General features: G+C 42.3%; 1 protein-coding gene across 4 annotated transcripts in view; it reads right to left on the reverse strand.

Annotated features, from left to right (window-relative positions):
* Nucleotides 1–21,230, reverse strand: part of Fermt2 (fermitin family member 2) — a 71,519-nt gene that overhangs the window by 25,300 nt on the left and 24,989 nt on the right. For all 4 annotated transcript variants that reach the window (NM_146054.3, NM_001360526.1, NM_001360525.1 and 1 more), the window contains 1 exon segment: nt 20,406–20,639. In NM_146054.3, coding sequence (NP_666166.2) covers nt 20,406–20,639 — 234 coding nt within the window.

Below are 21,230 nucleotides of genomic sequence, written 5' to 3' on the forward strand. Positions count from 1 at the left end.
AAATTGTGACAAGTTCCTGACTAGACAGAAACCATCCCATCTCCAAGGGAGAATACGCAGTGTAACTGTGGCTTCATATAATGAATTGGGTTGTGTTCCTTCTGTTTCTATTTTGTGGAATAGTTTGAAGAGTGTTGGTATTAGGTCTTCTTTGAAGGTCTGAGAATTCTGCACTTAACCCATCTGGTCCTGGGCGGCTTTTTCTGGTTGAGAGACTTTTAATGACTGCTTCTATTTCTTTAGGGGATATGGGAATGTTTAGGCAGTTTATCTGATCCTGATTTAACTTAGGTACCTGGTATCTGTCTAGAAAACTGTCCATTTCATCCATATTTTCCAGTTGTGTTGAGTAGTGCTTTTGTAGTGGGATCTGGTGATTTTTAAAAATTTCATCAGCTTCTGTTATGTGTCCCTTTTCATGTCTGATTCTGTTAATTTGGATACTGTCCCTGTGCCCTTTGGTTAGTCTGGCTAAGGGTTTATTTATCTTGTTGATTTTCTCAAAGAACCAGCTCCTGGTTTTGCTGATTCTTTGTATAGTTCTTTTTGTTTTCACTTGGTTGATTTCAGCCCTGAGTTTAGATTATTTCCTGCTGTCTACTCCTCTTGGGTGAATTTGCTTCTTTTTGTTCTAGAGTTTTCAGGTGTGCTGTTAAGCTGCTAGTGTATGCTCTCTCCAGTTTCTTTTTGGAGGCACACAGAGCTAAGAGTTTCCCTCTTAGCACTGCTTTCATTATGTCCCATAAGTTTGGGTATGTTGTGCCTTTATTTTCATTAAATTCCAAAAAGTCTTTAATTTCTTTCTTTCTTCCTTGACCAAGTTATCATAGAGTAGAGCGTTGTTCAGCTTGTGTGTGTGTGTGTGTGTGATTTCTGTTCTTTTTGTTGCTATTGAAGACCGGCCTCTTAGTCCATAGTGATCTGATAGGAATATTTTTTAAGAAATTATTTACTTTATGTATATGAGTACAGCTCTCTTCAGACGCACCAGAAGAGGGCATCAGATCCCATTACAGATGGTTGTGAGCCACCTTGTGGTTGCTGGGAATTGAACTGAGGACCTCTTGTAGAGCAGTCAGTGCTCTTAAACCCTGAGCCATCTCTCCAGCCCCAAAGCATTCCTTGATAAGAATAAATCTGGTGAACTTAGACTAATTGATTTCAATTCATCATAAAGCTAGAGCAATAACAAGGTGGTCAGAAAATCGACGAAAGCGTCCAGGCAATTCAAACAGACAGGAAAATCTTCAACAAATACTGCTAAACAATCAAAGATTCAGGGTTTTAAAGAGAACATTAACATTTACCTGACTCAATGTGTTAAAAACTCTTAGTGAATTGTGAACCTACATCTAAGAGTAAAACTAGAAGACACTGGGAGATCCCGACTGCTGAGGAAGGATAGCAGTAGTTGGAACGAGGCTGTCTCCAGACAAGCTCATGTGTGTGAACGCGTTGTTCCCAGCTAGTGATGCTGTTTGAAGAGGCTGTAGAACATGTAGGCTTTGGAGTCTTGAAAGGACTATGTCTCTCTGAGGTGGCACTCTCTGTCAGACCAACAGGAAAGTATCTACCTACCCTCCTACCTCCACCTACAAGCTGCCTTTGAGGCTGAAGAGACACTCAACAGTTAAAAGCTCTTGCTGATCTTGCAGAGGACCCATATTTAAGTTTCCAGCATCCATATTAGGTGGCTTGCTGCCACCTGTAACTCTAATTCCAGGAGATCTGATGCTCTCTTCTGGCACACATGCAGGCAGGCCCTCACACATAAATCTTTTAAAAATTTCTTTTACTTCAAATATATTAATGAAGTGGGATGGAAATATAACTTAGTGGTTAAAAGAATGGGCTGCTCTTCCAGAGAACCCAGATCCAAGTCCCAATACCACATGGAGGCTCACAAACCTCTCTAATTCCAGTTCCAGGGGACCTAATACCCTCTTCTTGCCTCTGAAGGCACTGGATGCATTTGGCACTGAATACATGCAGGCAAAACACACATATACATAAAATAAAAATAATCAACTTAACCAACTAACCAACCTGCACTTTGAAAGGTACTGTTCAGAAAATAAGGAGAGAAGCAATATTCTGGTATAAAATGTTTAGAGACTTGTATTTAAAATATGTGAAGAATATATACTATAAGGCCACCGGATTAAAGGCTGGAATAAACTCTTCAAGGAATGGCCCAGAAATACATGAAAAGATAATGGGTTACCACTCAAAGAGATGTGAACTAAATTATGAAATAGCACTATTACCACACCCCACCCCACCCTAGACAGAGCAAAGCATGTTCAAAGACACACAGGTAGGAGCTATATGACGCAAGGCAGAGCCACCTGCAGTTCTCACACCCAGCTGGAATGGGAAATGAGAGAATGTGTGGAAACAGTTCTTCAGTTTCTTATAGGTTAAACATGTAGCTAACACACTACTTGAATATTCTTCTAAATACCCAAGACAGTGAAAAGCACATTTACAACAGCTTTATTCATAAAACTGGGAGTAACTCAAGACGGATAAAGAAAATGTGGAATTTGCATATCATCGGAAACAATGTTCATACAATGAAGCCCATTCATCAGTAGAAAGAAACAGCCTATTGACACATACTATAACGTGAATGACTCTAAGTGGAAAAGGCAAATCTGAAAGGAGAAATTACGATGAATATCTATAGTTTCACTAATTAAATTCCAGAGAATGTGAATGAATTTCAGTGGCAGCAGCTGAGCAGCACCAAATGACCTTTGGCAGAAGATGGGAATCACTGGTTTTTAAACTGTGGTGACTTCACAGTGTAGACACACTGTGTGTTGAAGCAGGAAGATGTTAAGTTTAGGCTGGACTTTAGAAGTGGGTTCCAGAGTAAGACCTTCTCGAAACACCAGAAGTTTGACATGTCAAATGGTACAGACAGTTGTTTGTTGCATCACAATCTACTTAATTTAACAAAAAATTCTAAAGGGCTAGGTATGGGAGTGCAGGCCCTTACTTAGCACCGAGGAGACAGAGAACTCTGAGTTCAAGACCAGCCTGGTCTACATAGTGAGCTCCAGGCTGTGCGGAGTTACCTAGTGAGATACCCTCTTAAAAGAAAAGAAGTGGGGCTGGAGAGATGACTCAGTGTTTAAGAGCACTGACTGCTCTTCCGAAGGTCCAGAGTTCAAATCCCAGCAACCACATGGTGGCTCACAACCATCTGTAATGGGATCTGACTCCCTCTTCTGGTGTGTCTGAAGACAGCTACAGTGTACTTACAAAGCAGGCTGGCATAGATGCTCAGTCACAGGACTCATGGTCTCATAAGTGGCAGGCAGCCTTCCAGCTTCAGAAGGCTTACATTTGACCCAGTAGGATGGGTCACGAAGCTCTGTCTCAAGAAACCAGAGACTAAGATCTACTATCTGGCTAAAGGGCTAAGAGACACAATTTAAGGTAAGAAAGCACAGTCAAATTACCTTGTTTACCAGAACTCAGACAAGTTACCCAGCCTGCCAGGGTCTGAGCTTCCTTATCAACTGCTATAAAAACAAGGGATGAGAATTGTTTTATTTTACAAGTCTCCATTTGTCCATGAGGCACACATTCTACAGCTCCCAATGAATGCCCTGCAACTTCAGAGGGTATCAAGCTCTACAGTGTTTCTTGTAAATAAGTACCTATAAGAAAGCACACTTCTAAATAAGGCACTGTAAGAGATCAATGGTAATCAATTAAAGAACAACCACTACACAGACTCTAACAAACAAAATTACATTAATACAATGTTGCCAATATCTGTGTTTGGTTTCTCCTTTGGTGTCTTTGGTGTCTTTGGTGTCAAGGGCAGTTTTAGGCTTCTTTGTAGGCCAAATTGCCAACATTGTGTCTCTTGCCCTCTGAGACCACTAAACATGGGTTAAACACAAGCTGTTGAGAGCTTATCTGATAATTTGATGGCTACTGGTGGTTAGGGGTAGGGGGTGATTTACTACCAATGAGGCAAGGTGAGATTACACTGCTCAGAAGGATAAAAAACTCAATAGTTGTTGATTTCTGGAATTTTCCATTAAATATTATAGAACTGTGTCTGCCCACTGGTAAATGGAATCTTAGGGAGTGAAACCACAGACACAGTGGGAATATAAATTCATGTAATATTTTCTTCTAGTTATAAGAAAATATAGTTGTGCTAAAAATTGAAACAGAAAAAGTATGAATTGTTTATAAATGGTCTCTCTCTTTTTTTCTTTTTTTTTTCTTTTGAGATAAGATCTTGCTAAGAAGCTTTGGCTGTCCTCGAACTCATTATGTAGACCAGGCTGATCTTGAACACAGAGATCTACCTGCCTCTGTCTCCTTTAAGATATTTTATTATTGAAGAATGACTTTGTAGATAATTTTAACATCTACACAGTATTCTCTGTAAATATAATGATCACTTTTAATTCTGATGTCATCATAAATATTTCTACAAACACCTATGTTCATCTTTTTCCACACCCTATTTTTCTTTTGCAATTTATTTTTGTGAATGACTGGATTACTGCTAGACGCCATGATGGTTTAAGGCACTAGCAGAGCCATAGGGCTATATCTCATGTTTAAACACTGGCTCTGAGCTCTGTGTGTAGCTAATGACTTTGACCTCAGACCTTCCTACAGTCATGACATTCCAAGCAAGGACTGGGAGGACAGACAGGTGACTAATTGTAATTGATAACTTAACACAATCTAAAATTAGCTGAGGATACTCTGGGTTCTCTTCAGAAAGTATAAGTATATAGATAAATTATATATATCTTTATATTTTTTTAAAATTACCTGGGAAGAGAGTTTCAATGAATGATTGTCTAGATCATTTTGGCTTATTGATATATCTATAGGGGACTGTCACAACTGATGTAGAAAGACCCTGCCCACTGTGGGCACCACCATTCCCCAGGCTTGGGTTCTGGAATGTATCATCTGACAGATAATTAATATCTAGAATCATTTATTTATTTAAAGACTCAAAAGATTAAATACCTCTCCCCTTAAACCATCCAATCAAAAACAAGCAAATGAATGATGCCACAGAAGAAATACAGTGAGGGCTAGAGAGGTGGCTCCATGGTTAATAGCATAGCATTAGCTGCTTTACTGGAGGATCTGGGTTTGGCTCCCAGCACCCACATGGCAGCTCGTTACTGTCTGAATTCCAGTCCCATGGGGTCCAATTTGACCACTGTGGGCACATCACACATGTGATATACAAAGACAAAGCACACACATAAAAAATTTAAATTTAAAGATTAAATTCTAAAGGAGAAGAAATATAGAGATCCAATAAGTATTTTTAAAAATTTTAACATCATTAGTGATCAAATAAATGCAAATAAAAACCACACTGAAATTTCATCTCATCCCAGTGGGAGTGGCTATCATTCAAAAATCCAGTGTGGAGCTAGAGATGGCTAAGCAATTAAAGAATACTGGCAGCTCTTCCAGAGGACCCAGGTTCAATTCCTATCACCCACATGGTAGTTCATATCTGTCTATATAACTCTAGTCCTGGGGGATCTAATGCCTTCTTTGGCTTCTTTGGGCACCAGGTACAGACATGGTACACAGACATACATGCAGGGAAACACATCCACAAAATAAAATTTAAAAACCCTTTATTGCCAGGCAGTGGTGGCACATGCCTTTAATCCCAGCACTTGGAAGGCAGAGGCAGGTGGATCTCTGAGTTCCAGGACAGCCAGGGCTATACACAGAGAGAAACCCTGTCTCAAAAAAAAAAAAAAAAAAAAAGTTATTATTACTAGTGAGTGTGAACTCTTACAGCCACTATGGAAATCTGTGTGGAGCTTTCTCTCAAAACTGAAACTCAGGCTGCTGTCTGCTCCAGCCATAACAGGCCTGGGGATATGTACTCACAGGGTCTTTCAGCAGATCAGCATGCTACACTATTCACTACAGATGAGCCTTAGGACTGGCCTAGATAGTCAGCGGATGAAGGGATAAAGAAATTGTGATATGTAAACACAACAGAATTTCATTCTGCTGTAAAGAATAAAATTAATGACGATTTCAGGAAAATGAATAGAAGAGTGAAAGACAAATATTCCAGTTTTTCTCATAATAAGAGTCTCTCTCTCCACAAACCCCCCACTCACACACATACACAAGCATGTACATACTTATGTATGAACATGAAATTAGAAGGGGATTATATGAGAGAGAGGAAGAAGGGGCCAAAAGATATGCGAGAGAACATACGACATCATGGGGAAGGAAGAGATAAGCCTGCACTTAGCAGAATCTACGTTCATTAATCTACACATATACAGGAAATCATGATGAGCGAAGGAGGAGACGATGGGGGAGGAGAAACAAGGGTGGGGATGGGGCGGGGAATGAGTAGAGCACAATAATACATACGTAGGAAAATGTCATATGGAGCTCGAGACTTTGTACAGCTAGCAATGCAAACAAAATTAATACAGCAGATTTTAGTTACATAACTAAGAAGCAAGGGTTTTTCTTTTCGAGATAGGGTCTCCTTCACTGTGTAGCCTTGGCTGGACTGAATTCACTATGTGGACCAAGCTGGCCTTGAACCTATAGCAATCTGTCTGCCTCTGTCTCCGAGTGCTGTGATTAAAGGTATGTACCTCCATGGCTTCATTCTTATGTATTTATTATGTATTCTTATGTATTTATGTATTTAAGATGTAATATTAGCTCACCCCCATGTGTGGCTTTTGGATCTTATGCCTCATTACTAGCTGGCTATGTTCAGAAACCCGGAAGATATTTCAGGTGATTGATCTGATCTCTATTTACTTAATATAAATGAATCGTCATTATTCTCCTAGACTACTTTTCCTTTTTCATACAAATATGTGGTGTGTATGTCTGTAACCATGTATGTGTGGACATGCATGGTGTGTATATATGCATGTGGAGGTCCTATGTTGGTGCCAGGAATCTTCCTCCAGCATTTTTCTACCTTATTTACTGAAGGAGAGTTTTTACATCAAATTCAGAAATATGGCTAAGTCTCAGTAGCCAGCTTGCTCGAGATGTCTTTGCCATCCCTATCTTGTACAGGCTAGTTACCAGGCCCATTCAAAATGCAGACATGCTCTGTAGATTCAACTCTAGACCCTCTGTGGGTACAGCATGTGCTCCCCACTGCTGAGCTATCCGCAGCCCACAGAATACTTAAGGAACAAATGTAACATCTGACTGACCTTACATGGTGGCCCTCCTGACTGAGTTCGATTGGCATGAGAGCATGGATATAGAAGACTAGTGAAGCACTCCTTTGGGCCTGTGTGTGAGGGCATTTCTGTGAGGATTAACTAAGGGGGAAGTAGCTGTCTAGAAGGTGGCTGGCCCAGAGCCTGAATGGAAATCAGAAGAAACAAAGAAGAAAGTCCACTGCACAAGCATTCTCCCTGCTCCACGCCATGATGGATGGAAACTGATGTCCCAATAGACGGCTCTCCCTTTCAGCTGTTTCTCTCACATATGTCATGCTCACAGTGACTAACCTTCAACACACTTAGATGTTTATGAGCTGTGCTCTTAATTCTCAGTGCACCCTTGGATTTAAATGCGATCACTGCCACATATGGAGAAGAGAGGGACATGAGAAAATGTCATGCTGGGCTTGAGAGATGGTTCAGCAGTTGAGAACACGTACTGCTCTTGCAGAGGACCGGAGTTTAGCGCCCACATCAGGCAGCTCACAATCACCTTTAACACAGGTACAGGGGGATCTAACTCCTCTGGTCTGAGGGAACCTGTACTCATGTGCACATACCCCAAAACAGATAGAAAAATACATAACTAAACATAAAAAATCTTTTGAAAAAGGAATTTTAAGCTTACTTCATACTTTAGTACTAAGTGGGGGCCAGGTAGGTTGGTGGTGATGGCAAGCTTTCTCCCCCCATAGTTGTTTCCCCTTAGATAAACTACATTAGAATATGGGAAAAATCCAAAATATCGGAGGGCACCAAATGAGTCACAGGCGAGCTGTGACACACTTCCACCACTTCTGTGTCACTGACCAGCTGGAGAGGGGAAGGCAAGCATGTGTCATCTGAAGTCTTAAGTGTTTCTGGAATGTTTCCTAGGTTCTGAGAATTTCTGCACTGCACATTCGTACGTTGAGATTTTTGTCTCTAAGTCATTTCCTGTCCAGCTCACAGCTATAAATGTAACTAAGACAGCAACAATGAACTATGAAGTAACTTTTCAGTCTATTATAAGCAGACAAGTAATTCTTAACCAACTGGGCCAAGGCAAACTGCTTGTCCAGTCAAAATAGTAAACAATGTCAAACTGACTGATAATCTAGATGGGCTAGAAACTGTAACAATATGCCTGGAGACCTTCCCTCTCCAGTGTTCTCTGGCGCTTAGCACACGCAGGAGCTTGTTCTGATAAAAGCTCTAAACATTGAGTTTTATTCCTACTTCTTACAGAAGCTTAGGAGCTTGCCTCAATCTATCTCCTGCTTATTGACAGTCCCACCCTTGATCTGCATAAGCCGCTGGCTGCACAGGAAATCTGATGAGTTGACTTTCATTTTATTATAATGATGACAAGAAGAAAACCCAATCATTCCTGCAGGGGACTATCTTACTAAGGAAAGGACATTTAGAATTTACTGATTTATGGGCTAAAGAGATACCTCAGAGATTAAGAGCTCATACTGCTTTTGTAGAGGACCCAAGTTCGTTCCTGGCACCCATGCCAGATGGCTCACGACTGCCTGTAACTTTAGTTTCCAGGGAATCCAACACCCTCTTGTGGTCTCCATGGGTACTACGGCACTTACATGCATAAACTGGCACGCAGATACACATCTACACATTCTACTTTACATTTTTAGAATAGAAATATAACCTACTGACTTTACTTTGTGTCTTTTTTCAGGAACTGGTACATCTAAAACATCTAAGTTAAGTACAAGAGTGGGACTGGAGAACAATATAGGACTATGAGTCATGAAAATGTTAGACATAAAACATACCATCCCAGTGAATAATAGACATAATAATAACATAGCTGACATTCATGAGGCTCCATACAGAGCAATGTCCTTGCTCGTATTGCCACCATATGAAACTATATGACAGTGGCATTTAATGCTTATGAAATCAGTATTATCAAACTGACTGATAATCTAGATGGACTATATAAATATTGTACGTGTATGTGTAACACAAGTGCATATATATGTGAAATTATAGGGCCTAGAGATAGAGAAACTAAGAATGAATCTACCATGGGTGTCTGAGGAAAATAATTTTAGATTTCCTTCAAAGAAAACATTTCTTGTGAGTTTCTGATTAAGTATAAAGAGTCTACGCATCCATTGTTTTAATTTTTCCAAAATGACAAAGAAATACCTGCTGATAAAGGGGAGGGGGGCACAGCAGCATCAAGAGGTCCACGTAATGGGATACGTTTATAATACCAGCATTTGAGAAGCTGAGGCATCAGGATGTCTGCAAGTTCAAAGCCAGCCTAAGTCTAGGCCACAAAGCAGGATCTTGTTTCCAAGAAACAAAACTATGATATCAAATACAAACCAAATAGTGAGAAGAAATAAGCCAGACAGATCAGCAGGAACTGGCTGGCCAATGTGGTGAAGCATCGAGAGGAGAGACAGGCAAGGCCCACTGACTCACTGGGTCACAAGCTAGGAGCGAAGAAACAGCAAAACCAAAGCACTGTAGATGGAAGCACACTTTGCCACAGTCTCCTGCTCCATTACTGTGGTAAATCCACCCCACCTGCCTATATGATCCAGTCAACAGAAACCTTAACAGTGCAGGATAATGAGCTAATGAGCTGAAAAACTCAGTGTGGTGACTTGGCTCCCTGAGGCAGGGCAGTGGGCTAAGCCCCACCCAAACCTCCCTATTAGAAATCCAGGGTGCATCATCACAGAACTGTGAATGTCACTTAAAGAAAGGCTTCAAGGAGAGAGACTCCAGGGGCAAACCTTGCTTTACATTTCAACAATGTGGGACATTGCCGTGAAGGTTACTAAGCAGCTGATCTTAGGGAGAGAGATGGGTTATCTGGATGGGTCCAATATAATCACATCGTCCTTTATATACAAAAGAGAGGCTGAAGAAAGAGGCACAAGAGAGACGAGGCAGGAGAGAGCGGATGAACTTGAGAACTCAGAAGGTCTCAGGAACGATGGTGGGGAGCCTTGGGACCTTATTCCTACAACTACAAGGAACCAAACTGTGCCATGAAGAACTCCCTCTCAAGAGTGTTGAGGAGGGAACAAAGACCTAGGTGAGTCACGCTGCTGTGCCCAGACCTTCAGCCTAAATATAAAAATTCTGTGTTGTTTTCAGCTGCTAAACTTATGGTATTTCCTCATGGTGGCAATGAAATACTAACAGTTTCAAATATAAAAGTCAGAGATATACATACATAGCTCAGTAGTAGAGTTCATTTATGCACAAAACAAGCAATAAGGAGAAGCATGGTAGGAGTATAAAATGAAACTACTTCAATAAACACACTAATAAAGATGAGAGAAGGGCCTCTGTGAGAGATGACAGGGCATCAAAGAAGCAGAAACTAAGAGGTTTGGATATTAACAGCAGGGGAGGGGGTTCTATGCGTCGTCACTATTCTACTGAGGTACAACTGTATTCCGGTGGTCTTAAATCTATTGACCATCTGTGCAACAAACACTCTGGGGAAATACAAACAGTGAGAACTAAAGTGTGGTGCCACTCTAGTATAGAAGACAAGCAGTTATTACTAAGAGGATCAACCCAAGAACACCGCCCAACAGCACACACCAAAGGCGAATGATCAAACTCGGGAGAAGAACTAGCAAGGAAACAGTAACATGAGAATCAGGCCCTCTGGAGTCTCCAGAGTAACAGACGGAAATAAATCCCTAACCAAGGGACATTGCTATGGAATTTCAAGACAGAAGAGTAAAGATCCTACAAGCTTCCAAGGAGAAGCAGCAGTCCACAAAGAAGAGATGAAAATGAACATCAGAGCACTGACTGGAGAGATGGCTAACTGGTGAGGAGCAGTGGCTGCTCTTGAAGAGGAACCAAGCAGAGAAAATATGGCCCATAACTCTGAGTGAAGGAAAAGGGGAGGAGGCAGGAAGGGAGCAGAAATTATCCAGATGAAGCACCAGCCACTAACAACAGGAGCTACTCCATGTATAGTGTGTGTGCCTTTAAATGGAGAAATAATCGTAATGAAGAGAAAAAGGAAAGATTCAAATAAATAATAAAATCAAACTTCTGGTGATGAAAACATACTTGCTATGGTAAATACACGGGGCAGGCTAGTTAGCAGACTGGCAGAGGAATGACTAATGAACTTGAAGATGTAACAAGAGACAGTATTAAAAATAAGACACTTATGCATCACTAAAAGGAAACAGAAAGCATACGCACAGAATAACAGACATTTCTGGAATCGTGTCAACCAGAAAACAACTTAAAGACAACAATTACCTGAGGGAGAGAAAGCTCAGATTCTTCAGCTATAGTGTATTTCAAAAATAAAGGCAAAAGTCAAGATTTAAAAAAAATAAAGAAGTAAAACCCTATACATACCAGTTTCATATCTATTGCTGTGATAAAACAATCTAATCAAAAACAACTTATAGAAGAAGGGGTTTATTTGGGTTACATTTCCAGGTTATGGTCTGTAACTGCAGAAGTGTCTCAGAGTCAGTGAAAGAACCTAGTGGGGAAACCCCCACTCTCTTCCCGATTCGGAACAGACCGTCTTGATGTAAAACATGGCGGAGCTCCGGGTCAAAACGTATCTCACGCAGGAGACAGTGGATTCGACCGTGAGGCTTGGAAGCTAGGGGTTTTTATAGAAAAGGGGCTGGGCCTAGGGCTGGAGGAGGAATTGGCGAGGTTTCACATGATTGGTCCATTTAAACATCAGCAGACTGTACGTGCAGATCGAAGCAACAGCAGAGTATCTGGTTAACATTTAACTTAGGTCAGAAGGGCGGGAGATAGGGAGGCACCGGGCCAGTCTGGACATTCTTGTATGTCTTCCCTATCTTTATGGCTAGTTGGTTCCTGGGATGACTTTATAGCCTTTGTTCTTTGCTCTAGGCCCAAAAAGCCCTCCTAACTAGCAAGCCGCACGAGTCATGGACCTTGAATAAACTTTCTGCTAGGGCTTTGAAGTCTTCAATTTAGTTTTCTTTCTTTCATTAGGAACTCAAGACAACTGGTCCCATCACACACACAAAGGAAATCCATGGTGGCTGTCAGTTAATGAGCTTTCTTTGCTTTCAGAGTCCAGCTTAGGCAAAGTTGCCCACAAAGGGCTGGGTTCTCCGACATTAATGAACAATGAAGACAATCTTCTACAGACATGCTTACCTCTGTGACACTGTTGTCAGCTACAAAATTCTTGCTCAAGAGCTGCACAAATCCAGTTTAAAAACCAAAACAAACAAAAAAACCAACCCAATAGTGTTTTTTGTTTATGTTTTTTTTGTTTGTTTGTTTGTTTTTTTGAGACAGGGTTTCTCTATGTAGCCTTGGCTGTCCTGGAACTCACTGTGTAGACCAGGCTGGCCTCGAACTCAGAAATCCGCCTGCCTCTGCCTCCCAAGTGCTGGGATTAAAGGCCTGCGCCACCACACCCGGCCCAATAGTGTTTTAAGTAAGGTGATTTTTCTGTGTCAAGCTATATTCACATCTATCCTGAATACAGGCACAGGCTGAAGTTGGACACTCCTGAAAGCAATTACTATGAAGATAAAAGTGGAAATAGATCAAAAGTCACCAGTAGAGATAACTATAATCATAAAGGAGAACTAAATAAATCATTTAAGAAAGCAAGGAAAACGGAATGAGAGAAAATAGAGATCATAAATTGGTTTTGACAAACATGAAAATCTTTTCTCAATAACATTTCAAAAGAGCTAGTGACATACTAAGAAACAATTTTAAAACATGTCCAATAAAGTTTCTACATCCAGAATATGCAGAGAATGTCTGTAGTTCTCAGATGGCCTAATTTATAAGAGAGGGAGGCATGGAGGGAGAGAGGGATGGTGGATGGGAGGGGAGGGGAGGGGAGAGAGATCGCGCACAGGAATGTGTGGGTCTGGCCAGGGCTTATGAAATCTCCAAGCCCACCCCCACTGACAACAAGGCCACACCTCCTAATCCTTCTAATTCTTTCAAATAATGCCACTCCCTGGTGACTAAGCATTCAAATTTATGAGCCTGAGGAGCCATTCTTATTTAATCCACCACACCAGGCAACAGGAACTCTCAAGTACTGCAGTTAAGAATGCAAAACAGTATGGGCGGTTTGCAATGGAAATTTTCATTCTTTTAAGTTTCCTACTAGGACCAGAATTCCTACAAGAATTACAAGTTTAGCATCTTTATTCAACATTTTCATTCTCCTTTACTCATTGTGTGCACGTGTATATGGAGGGTCTGATGACAATTTGCAGAAATTAGATTTTAAGGGGTCTCAGAAACTGAACTCATGTCTTCAGGCTAGGGGGCAAGCACCTTTACCTGCTGAGCGATTTCTCCAGCAGCTTTATTTATAATAGTCCAAACTAGAGAGCATCAATGTGCCCTGAGATTGGCAATGCTTTATTACTCTCTTGTTGTTGTGATAAAATAAAATACCAGGATCAAAAGCAACCTATAGATGAATTTTATTTTGTCTTCGGGTTCACAAAGGTAAGAGTCTATAATGATGAGAAACCATGACAACAGGAACAGGAAGCTAGGAGACCACATCTTTTACTGTGAGCACAAAACAGACATTTCCAAGAACATACTTCCTCTAGCAAAACGGTGCAACCCAAACCTTCCCAAACAGCACCACCGACTGGGGACCAAATGTGCAAATATCTGAGCCTAGGAGGAACATTTCCCATTCAAACCACCACAGGTACACTACACATGAAGAGCTGAAAGAATATGCTAAGTGGGAAAAGCCATATACAAAAGGCCACATATGCTATGGTTACACTAAAATGACATTTGAGAAAAGGCAGCCCTTATAGTGATTGATAGAAGACAGATCAGTGGTTTGTGGGGTAAGAACAGCAAAGGGGACTGAGGAAACTCTAGGCTGAGGAAACTCTAGGCTGAGGAAACTCTAGGCTGAGGAAACCTGCCTTTATCACACTGCTGTAGGTTTGTAAAAAATGCATTCTATATTACATGAAGATTATATACCTCAGTCAAACTGACCAGATAGTTAAGTGAGGGGGAGATGGCTCAGCTGTTAAAAGCACTGACTGCTTTTCCAGAGGACCCAGGTTGGATTCCCAGCACCCATGGAGCAGCTCAAAACCATTTATAATTCCAGTTCCTAGGGATCTGACATGCTCTTCTGGCCTCAGGAGGTGCCAGGTAGATATGTGGTGCACAGACATACATGCAGACAAAAAACACAGGGAAAATAAACTTTAAAAGTTAAGTGAAATAAAAAGTTGTCATAAGCCCTTAGTCACTCTAATTAAAACATCACTTGATCCTTATATTTATGTTTTGCTTAGTTTGGCTCCTTATGGGCTTAAGAAAGGAGCATTCGGCAGAGCTGCTTAAGGGCAAATTCACTGACCACTTTTAACCCTCCTCTCTGATTCTGTCTAACATGAAGACACTGCAAACACTAGTATCTCTCTGATCTCTCTTGCAGCTAAGACTCAGAGTGACCCAGGTGGGCAACAAGACCTGAGGACAGTCTGGAAGTTTCTGCTTCACTCATCAGCCAAGTTTGGAAGACAGCTCAACAGCCCCTCCTCCAAAGGGGACATGTCCTGATTGGTTTTTAAATCAACTTGAGGCAGGGGCTTCCCTTAGTGATGGAGCTGTGAGCCGAACAAGCCTTCTCTCCCAAGTTGCTTTTGGTCATGGTGTTAACACAGCAACAGAAGCCCCTACTGATGCAAGGCCTTGTGGAAGGGCCTGTCCCAGAAGACAGGTAACCAAGCACTTCTGTTCTTCATGTAACTTCTCAGGACGGGAAAATGTAAACCCTCCCTCGGAACACAGCTGTGTTTGGACTCTACTACTTACAACCAAAACTAAACATAAAGAACAAAATATGAGAAAAGTAACTTGAAAATAAAATAACAAGAAGAAACACTGAGCAGTTTTTTAGACTAAAACAACAACAGAACTCTGAGGGCGCACACAAGCATGAAATCCAGAACAATAATGTGACGGATTCTTCCTTCCTCTTCATCTTTGCAGGGAGCCCTTCAATCGGCCTGCCATCACTATCCCTGTGTGTGTACCAAACACAGGTGCTCTTCCCAGGGGCAGGGCAGAGGAGAAGGTGGGAATGGATAGGATCGGCCTAACGAACCTCACTAGTGGGAAGCCCTGCACCCCGATCTAGTAACACTGACCTAACACGCTGTAAGCACAGAACACTGTCAAACTCTGGGAGGAGACTGTCCGCTTCACTGGCCCAGGTAGAGGGCACATTTGGGATGCCTGCCTGTCAGCGTACAGGTCAGATAAGAGCTCACTGTCCTCTGACAGCAGCAATGTCTGTTGTGAAAAGGCAGAGGCGAACAAGCCTGTCTCATTAAATCATTACACGACAGTTTTGTAACAGTTAAGTTACAAAAGAAAATGTTTTTCTTTTCTTTTTCTTTTTTAACCAATTAAAAAAAAAAACTTTAGAAAGGTTGTCAGCAAAATTAGGTAATTTCCCATTCAACTGGATACTCTTCTGTACTGCTGACCGTTCAGTAGCTGGCATCCTCCGCACTTCTCTGGGCTCTGATGTTAATGACATTTTGGTAACACCAGCCATGCCATTTTTCTTCCTTTGGACTATACGTTTCTTACAGTAATCAAGAGTCACAAGGACGAACCCAGAAGAGTTCAACTAATGAAACCACAGTGACTAGCACATAAGTGGATTCATTTAATTTGAGGAAAATTACTTGGCTTGGATATGAAAGGACTTAATGGGAGAAAATAATTGCAGAGAACAGTTCCGACGTCGGGTCGATGCTGGTGTTCGTTCAGCGGTGGGAAGATGGACAGAGGCTCTAATGAGTTACTTCACGGTTGGCAAGCTTACCCACGCGGGGCAGCAGAGACCTGTCACCCTGTGCAGGTCTACTCAACGCTGCCATGCAATGCTCTGCTATGGGCAGCTACCTAGGACCATGTTAATATCCAAGGGCCCTGCAGAGCTGGAGACAGGGCCCTGCACCTCTCCTGGGCAGCACAGCTGGCAGGAAGGACAGGGGAGAGAGAGCTGGCCCAGGGGGCATGAGCAAGGGAGAGTGGTCCCACCACTCATCTGCCGTGAGCACAGGAGAAACTCCCTCCTCACCTTGCCCCTTTCTGGATTCCTCCAGGCCCAAAGCTGCTACAGCTTGAACATGGGCTATCCCTCGCACCCAGGTTTTGGAAGCCTCTTCTCTAACTGGTAGGTAGTGCTAAACACTGGTTGTGGATCCTCTGGGGCCCGGGGCCAAGCTGCCAGGCCTTGTCTCATTCTAGAAATCTAAAGAGAGGAAATTCTAAAGCAGAGGGCAAGTAAGGTGGTAAGAGCCTCCCCAACAGAACAAAGCACACGAGCTTTTTTTAGGAAGGTTGAGAAGTGTCAGTACAGAAACAGCCCGGCATTGACCTTCGCGTTACAAGAGAATGTAGAAGGAAAGACGAATGTCTAAGACATCTTACAACGAGTTCAATAACAAAAAAATCTGCCAGATTCAGTGACAGTATGCAGATGATAAGACAGGGGAGTGTGAACTATGTTATGGTGTGAAGAGCACACAGTACGGTACTAAGGGCATTCGGGTCCTTCCCTTGTTCTACGTATGACACTGGCTCCCCGACCTCCAGCTAAGTGCATTTCATGTGGTTAGGTATTAGGAATAACATATAGGCCAAAAGTTCCTAAACATAGCAAAAGATAAGTCAAAGTAAAGAATCAGGAACAATGAAATAATACTGTCACTGCTAACACGACTAAAGTCTAGTTCATTACAGTGAGACAGGTGGGGGCACATGCACAAATGAAAAGAGTGTAAGTTATTATTTATAAGAGGTGTCACTATCTCTATAGAAAGTGACATTTCTAACAGCAGTAACCAGTGGGGAAAGCTATACCAATGGAGAAGCTGCTAGACTCAAGCCTACGCAGGGCATGGTGGCTAAGCCTAAGCAGGGCATGGTGGCACACTCTCACTGTCCTAGCACTTGAGAATGTCCCAAAGAGACAATACCAAACACCAACCCTACACTCACCTACAAAGCTCCCAAGAAACACAGACAAATATTTTTCAGAGCTTAGCACCCGTGATGATCACTCAAATAAGATAAGCTAGAAAGAACACTAAGCATGAACATAGAAGATCTGGCCTAGTAACTGGCTCAGAGTAGAGGCTAAAGACCCAGGTTCAAGTCCCAAAAACCACTCAGTATGATACAACCAATGCCCAAAAAGTTGTCCTTTGACCTCCACATGTACACCACCACATCTGCTCCCCTGCCACACACATCTGCTCAAATATATACAAGCTATAAATTCATTAAAAAAATTTTTTTGAGCCAGGCGTGGTGGCGCACGCCTTTAATCCCAGCACTCGGGAGGCAGAGGCAGGCAGATTTCTGAGTTCGAGGCCAGCCTGGTCTACAAAGTGAGTTCCAGGACAGCCAGGGCTATACAGAGAAACCTTGTCTCAAAAAACAAAACAAAACAAAAAAAATTTTTTTGAGCCATGTGTGGTGGCATAGCCCTTAATCACAGTAATGAAAAAGCGAACTAGGCCACATATGTACTTTGTGAAGGAAGTTAGGAGACTAAGAAATTTACCTATATTACTGTGACTTAAAAATGATAAAGTATCGATAGCTATAAATTCTAAACATGTATTAGATAACTTATGTAATTCTTTTTGCTTTTCAGTGTTTTGATCTGTATTATCCATTTAAACATAGTGAGTTATCCTAGAAGCACTACATAAAAACAGTGATATTAATCTGCTTCCCCTCTGACACCCTAAGTTCTTCGGAATAACAGCAAAGGATACCTAAAAATTGGGGGGAGGGGGAAGATGAGCATTTCTAAGATTGCTTTAAAATAAGAAAAACACACATTTCAGAGGTTTAAAAAAAGTGATTCTTGGGAATAGAAAGATGGTTCAGTGGTTAAGAGCACTGGTTGTTCTTTCATAGGTCCTGAGTTCAATTCCCAGCATCTATATGGTGGCTCACAACCACCTGAAATAGAATCTGATTACCTCTTCTGGTGTGCATGAAAACAGAGCACTCATATGCATAAAAAAAAAAATCTTTTAAACAAAAATTCTTAGGGGCTGGAAAATGGCTCAGTGGTTAGAACACTGGTTACTCTTCCATAGGTCCTGAAATCAATTCCCAGCAACCACATGGTGGCTTACAACCATCTATACTGGGATCTAATGCCCTCTTCTGACATGCAGGTGTACACCTAGATAGAGCACTCATATATATAAAATAAATCTTAAAAAAAATTCTTAAAAGGTAGATTCTGACTTGATCAAAGAGGCCCTATCAGAACCACAAAGAACAGATCTAGAAACAGAAACTTAAGAAGCAAGGCGGCCCTGTGCTAAGGCCAACAGTCCCAGCCCAGCCTTTCTTCCAGGTGGAGTACCTGCACAGGAGGAGCACCTGCACAGGAGGAGCACCTGCACAGGAAGAGCACCTGCACAGGAGGAGCACCTGCACAGGAGGAGCACCTGCACAGGAGGAGAACCTGCACAGGAGGAGAACCTGCACAGGAGGAGCACCTGCACAGGAGGAGCACCTGCACAGGAGGAGCATCTGCACAGGAGGAGAACCTGCACAGGAGGAGCATCTGCACAGGAGGAGCACCTGCACAGGAGGAGCATCTGCACAGGAGGAGCATCTGCACAGGAGGAGCACCTGCACAGGAGGAGCACCTGCACAGGAGGAGCACCTGCACAGGAGGAGCACCTGCACAGGAGGAGCACCTGCACAGGAGGAGCATCTGCACAGGAGGAGAACCTGCACAGGAGGAGCATCTGCACATGAGGAGCATGTGCCGGTGGCTCTAGCAGTGAGTGCAGCTGCTGAAGAATTATGGTAGGGGTGTCCTGAAGCTATCTCAACTGAAAACTTGTCAACAATATGCTTAAGAAAAAGAAAACCTCACTACAGTATTTGCTCTAAGAATGAAACAACCGAAATGTCCACTAACAGAACTCTGGGAATGGGGAATTAATACAAGTGCAACCACACACAATTATTGTGAAACAGCACAAAATAGTAAATTGTATGAAAAAAATTATATACTTGGGGGCAGGGAGATGGCTCTGTAGGTAAGAGCACTTTCAGTGCAAGCACGAGGACATGAGTTCAAATCCCCAGCATCCACTTAAATAGCCAGCACTCGACTGCAAAACAAAGGATTGCAGAGGCTCGCTGGCTCCCAGCCTAGCTCCAGGTTCAAAGGCCTGCTAGAAGGGATTAGTGCAGAAGAAAGTGACAGAGAACCAACATCCTCCTAACATCTTTACCCCTGGGAAGTCTCCCACACCTGCAAACACACAATAGCACAGTCTGAACAAGCATATATGTAGCAAATCAAACTGTAGATCAAAGTTACTTTGGAGACCAATATTTTTATGAATTACCAGTATCATCTGAAAATGCAACATGTGTATAAAAGAGTTAGAGCTCTAGTTGGGATTAGAACTTGGACAAATCATTAAATATATCTAAGAACTATGTGCTAGCGGTACTGACGAATGTTCACACTTCTCTGGTGGCTGAATGCTTCCTGTCATACATCAGAACCACGTCAGCCAGGTAAAAAGCAATCCACAGCTTGTTCCTGAAAGCAGAGCATTCACATGGGGCGAGCAAGCCCTCAGAGTAGTTTCTTTAGGAGTGGGCAGACCTTCATCAAAGGGAGTGACATCATCTCTCTGAATTACTAAAATCAAAGTGACTTAGGAAATACTGAAGAGCCACAGCCCTCTGAAAACAATGCCTGCTCCCTTCCCCACCCTCCGACAAACAATGCAATTGTGGCTTAGTGGAAAGGCGTTTGACTTGCATGCACTGAGAGCCAAGGTTCAATCCCACTCCTGTCAGCTGATCAAGTCATCAGAAAAGAGTTTTATATAATATATGGTTCTAATTAGTGGGAAAAAACCTAGTTCTTCCTGTTCCATGTTAACCCAATACCTCTTTATCTCAAAAACAAACAAACAAACAAACAAACAAACAAAAAACAACCTATAAACAATAATTTCAAATACAGATACACGTAGGGTCCAAACCCAGACACCCTTAGAATAAGCTCAATGCCAAGTACCAGCCACACACGCCTCATGGTTTAGCGAAGGGCAGGTCACTTACTGAAAGTCTTGCAGATGTCAGACACAGCCTTGAAGACTCGGTCAGAGAAGTTCACTTTCACCTTCACATACTTCATGTTGGGAAGCTGCAGGCGGAGCAGTTTGTGCTGCGGGGTGAACTGGAGCTTGGCATCTGCCTGGATGCCACACTTATCCAAGGTCCAGTGTGTCTTAAGCAGCCAAGTCCTCTTCTTTTCCCACCAGAGAGCATGGTCCGACCAATCTTTTTTGACATCTAAGGACAACAAGCAGTAAACAAGAAAAAGGTTTAAAAATAGCCCAGAACACCTGGAGGGAAACTAAATACTGGGTACACTTAAGAAAAACAAGAAACTATTAGTGATAGGTACCAAAAAAAATACAAACAGTGCCAAAAAACACTTTCCCTGCCCTCAAAACCCAGTGCACAGGAAAAAAAAAATACCCAAGGCCAACTGACCAACTGGACCTTGAAAGACAAACAGAACCCTGGGACTGGAATAGGAAATATTAAGAATAACACAGTAGTGCCAGGCGTGGTGGCGCACGCCTTTAATCCCAGCACTTGAGAGGCAGAAGCAGGTGGATTTCTGAGTTCGAGGCCAGCCTGGTCTACAGAGTGAGTTCCAGGAGAGCCAGGGCTATCCAGAGATATCCTGTCTCGAAAAACAAAAACAAACAAACAAAAAAGAACCCAGTAGTGGATTTTGAAATTCGGCTTTGAAGAACAGACAACAGAGTCCCCACAAAATACATCAAAAGACTAATTCCTGAGGCTATCCACATGCACGCAGGTGGGCGCTGGGGAGGAAGCTCAGTGGTTAACCACACTTGCTGCTCTAGCACA

This window comes from Mus musculus, chromosome 14 (genome assembly GCF_000001635.26).
Source record: "Mus musculus strain C57BL/6J chromosome 14, GRCm38.p6 C57BL/6J".
In the NCBI taxonomy this organism is placed as follows: Eukaryota; Metazoa; Chordata; class Mammalia; order Rodentia; family Muridae; genus Mus; species Mus musculus.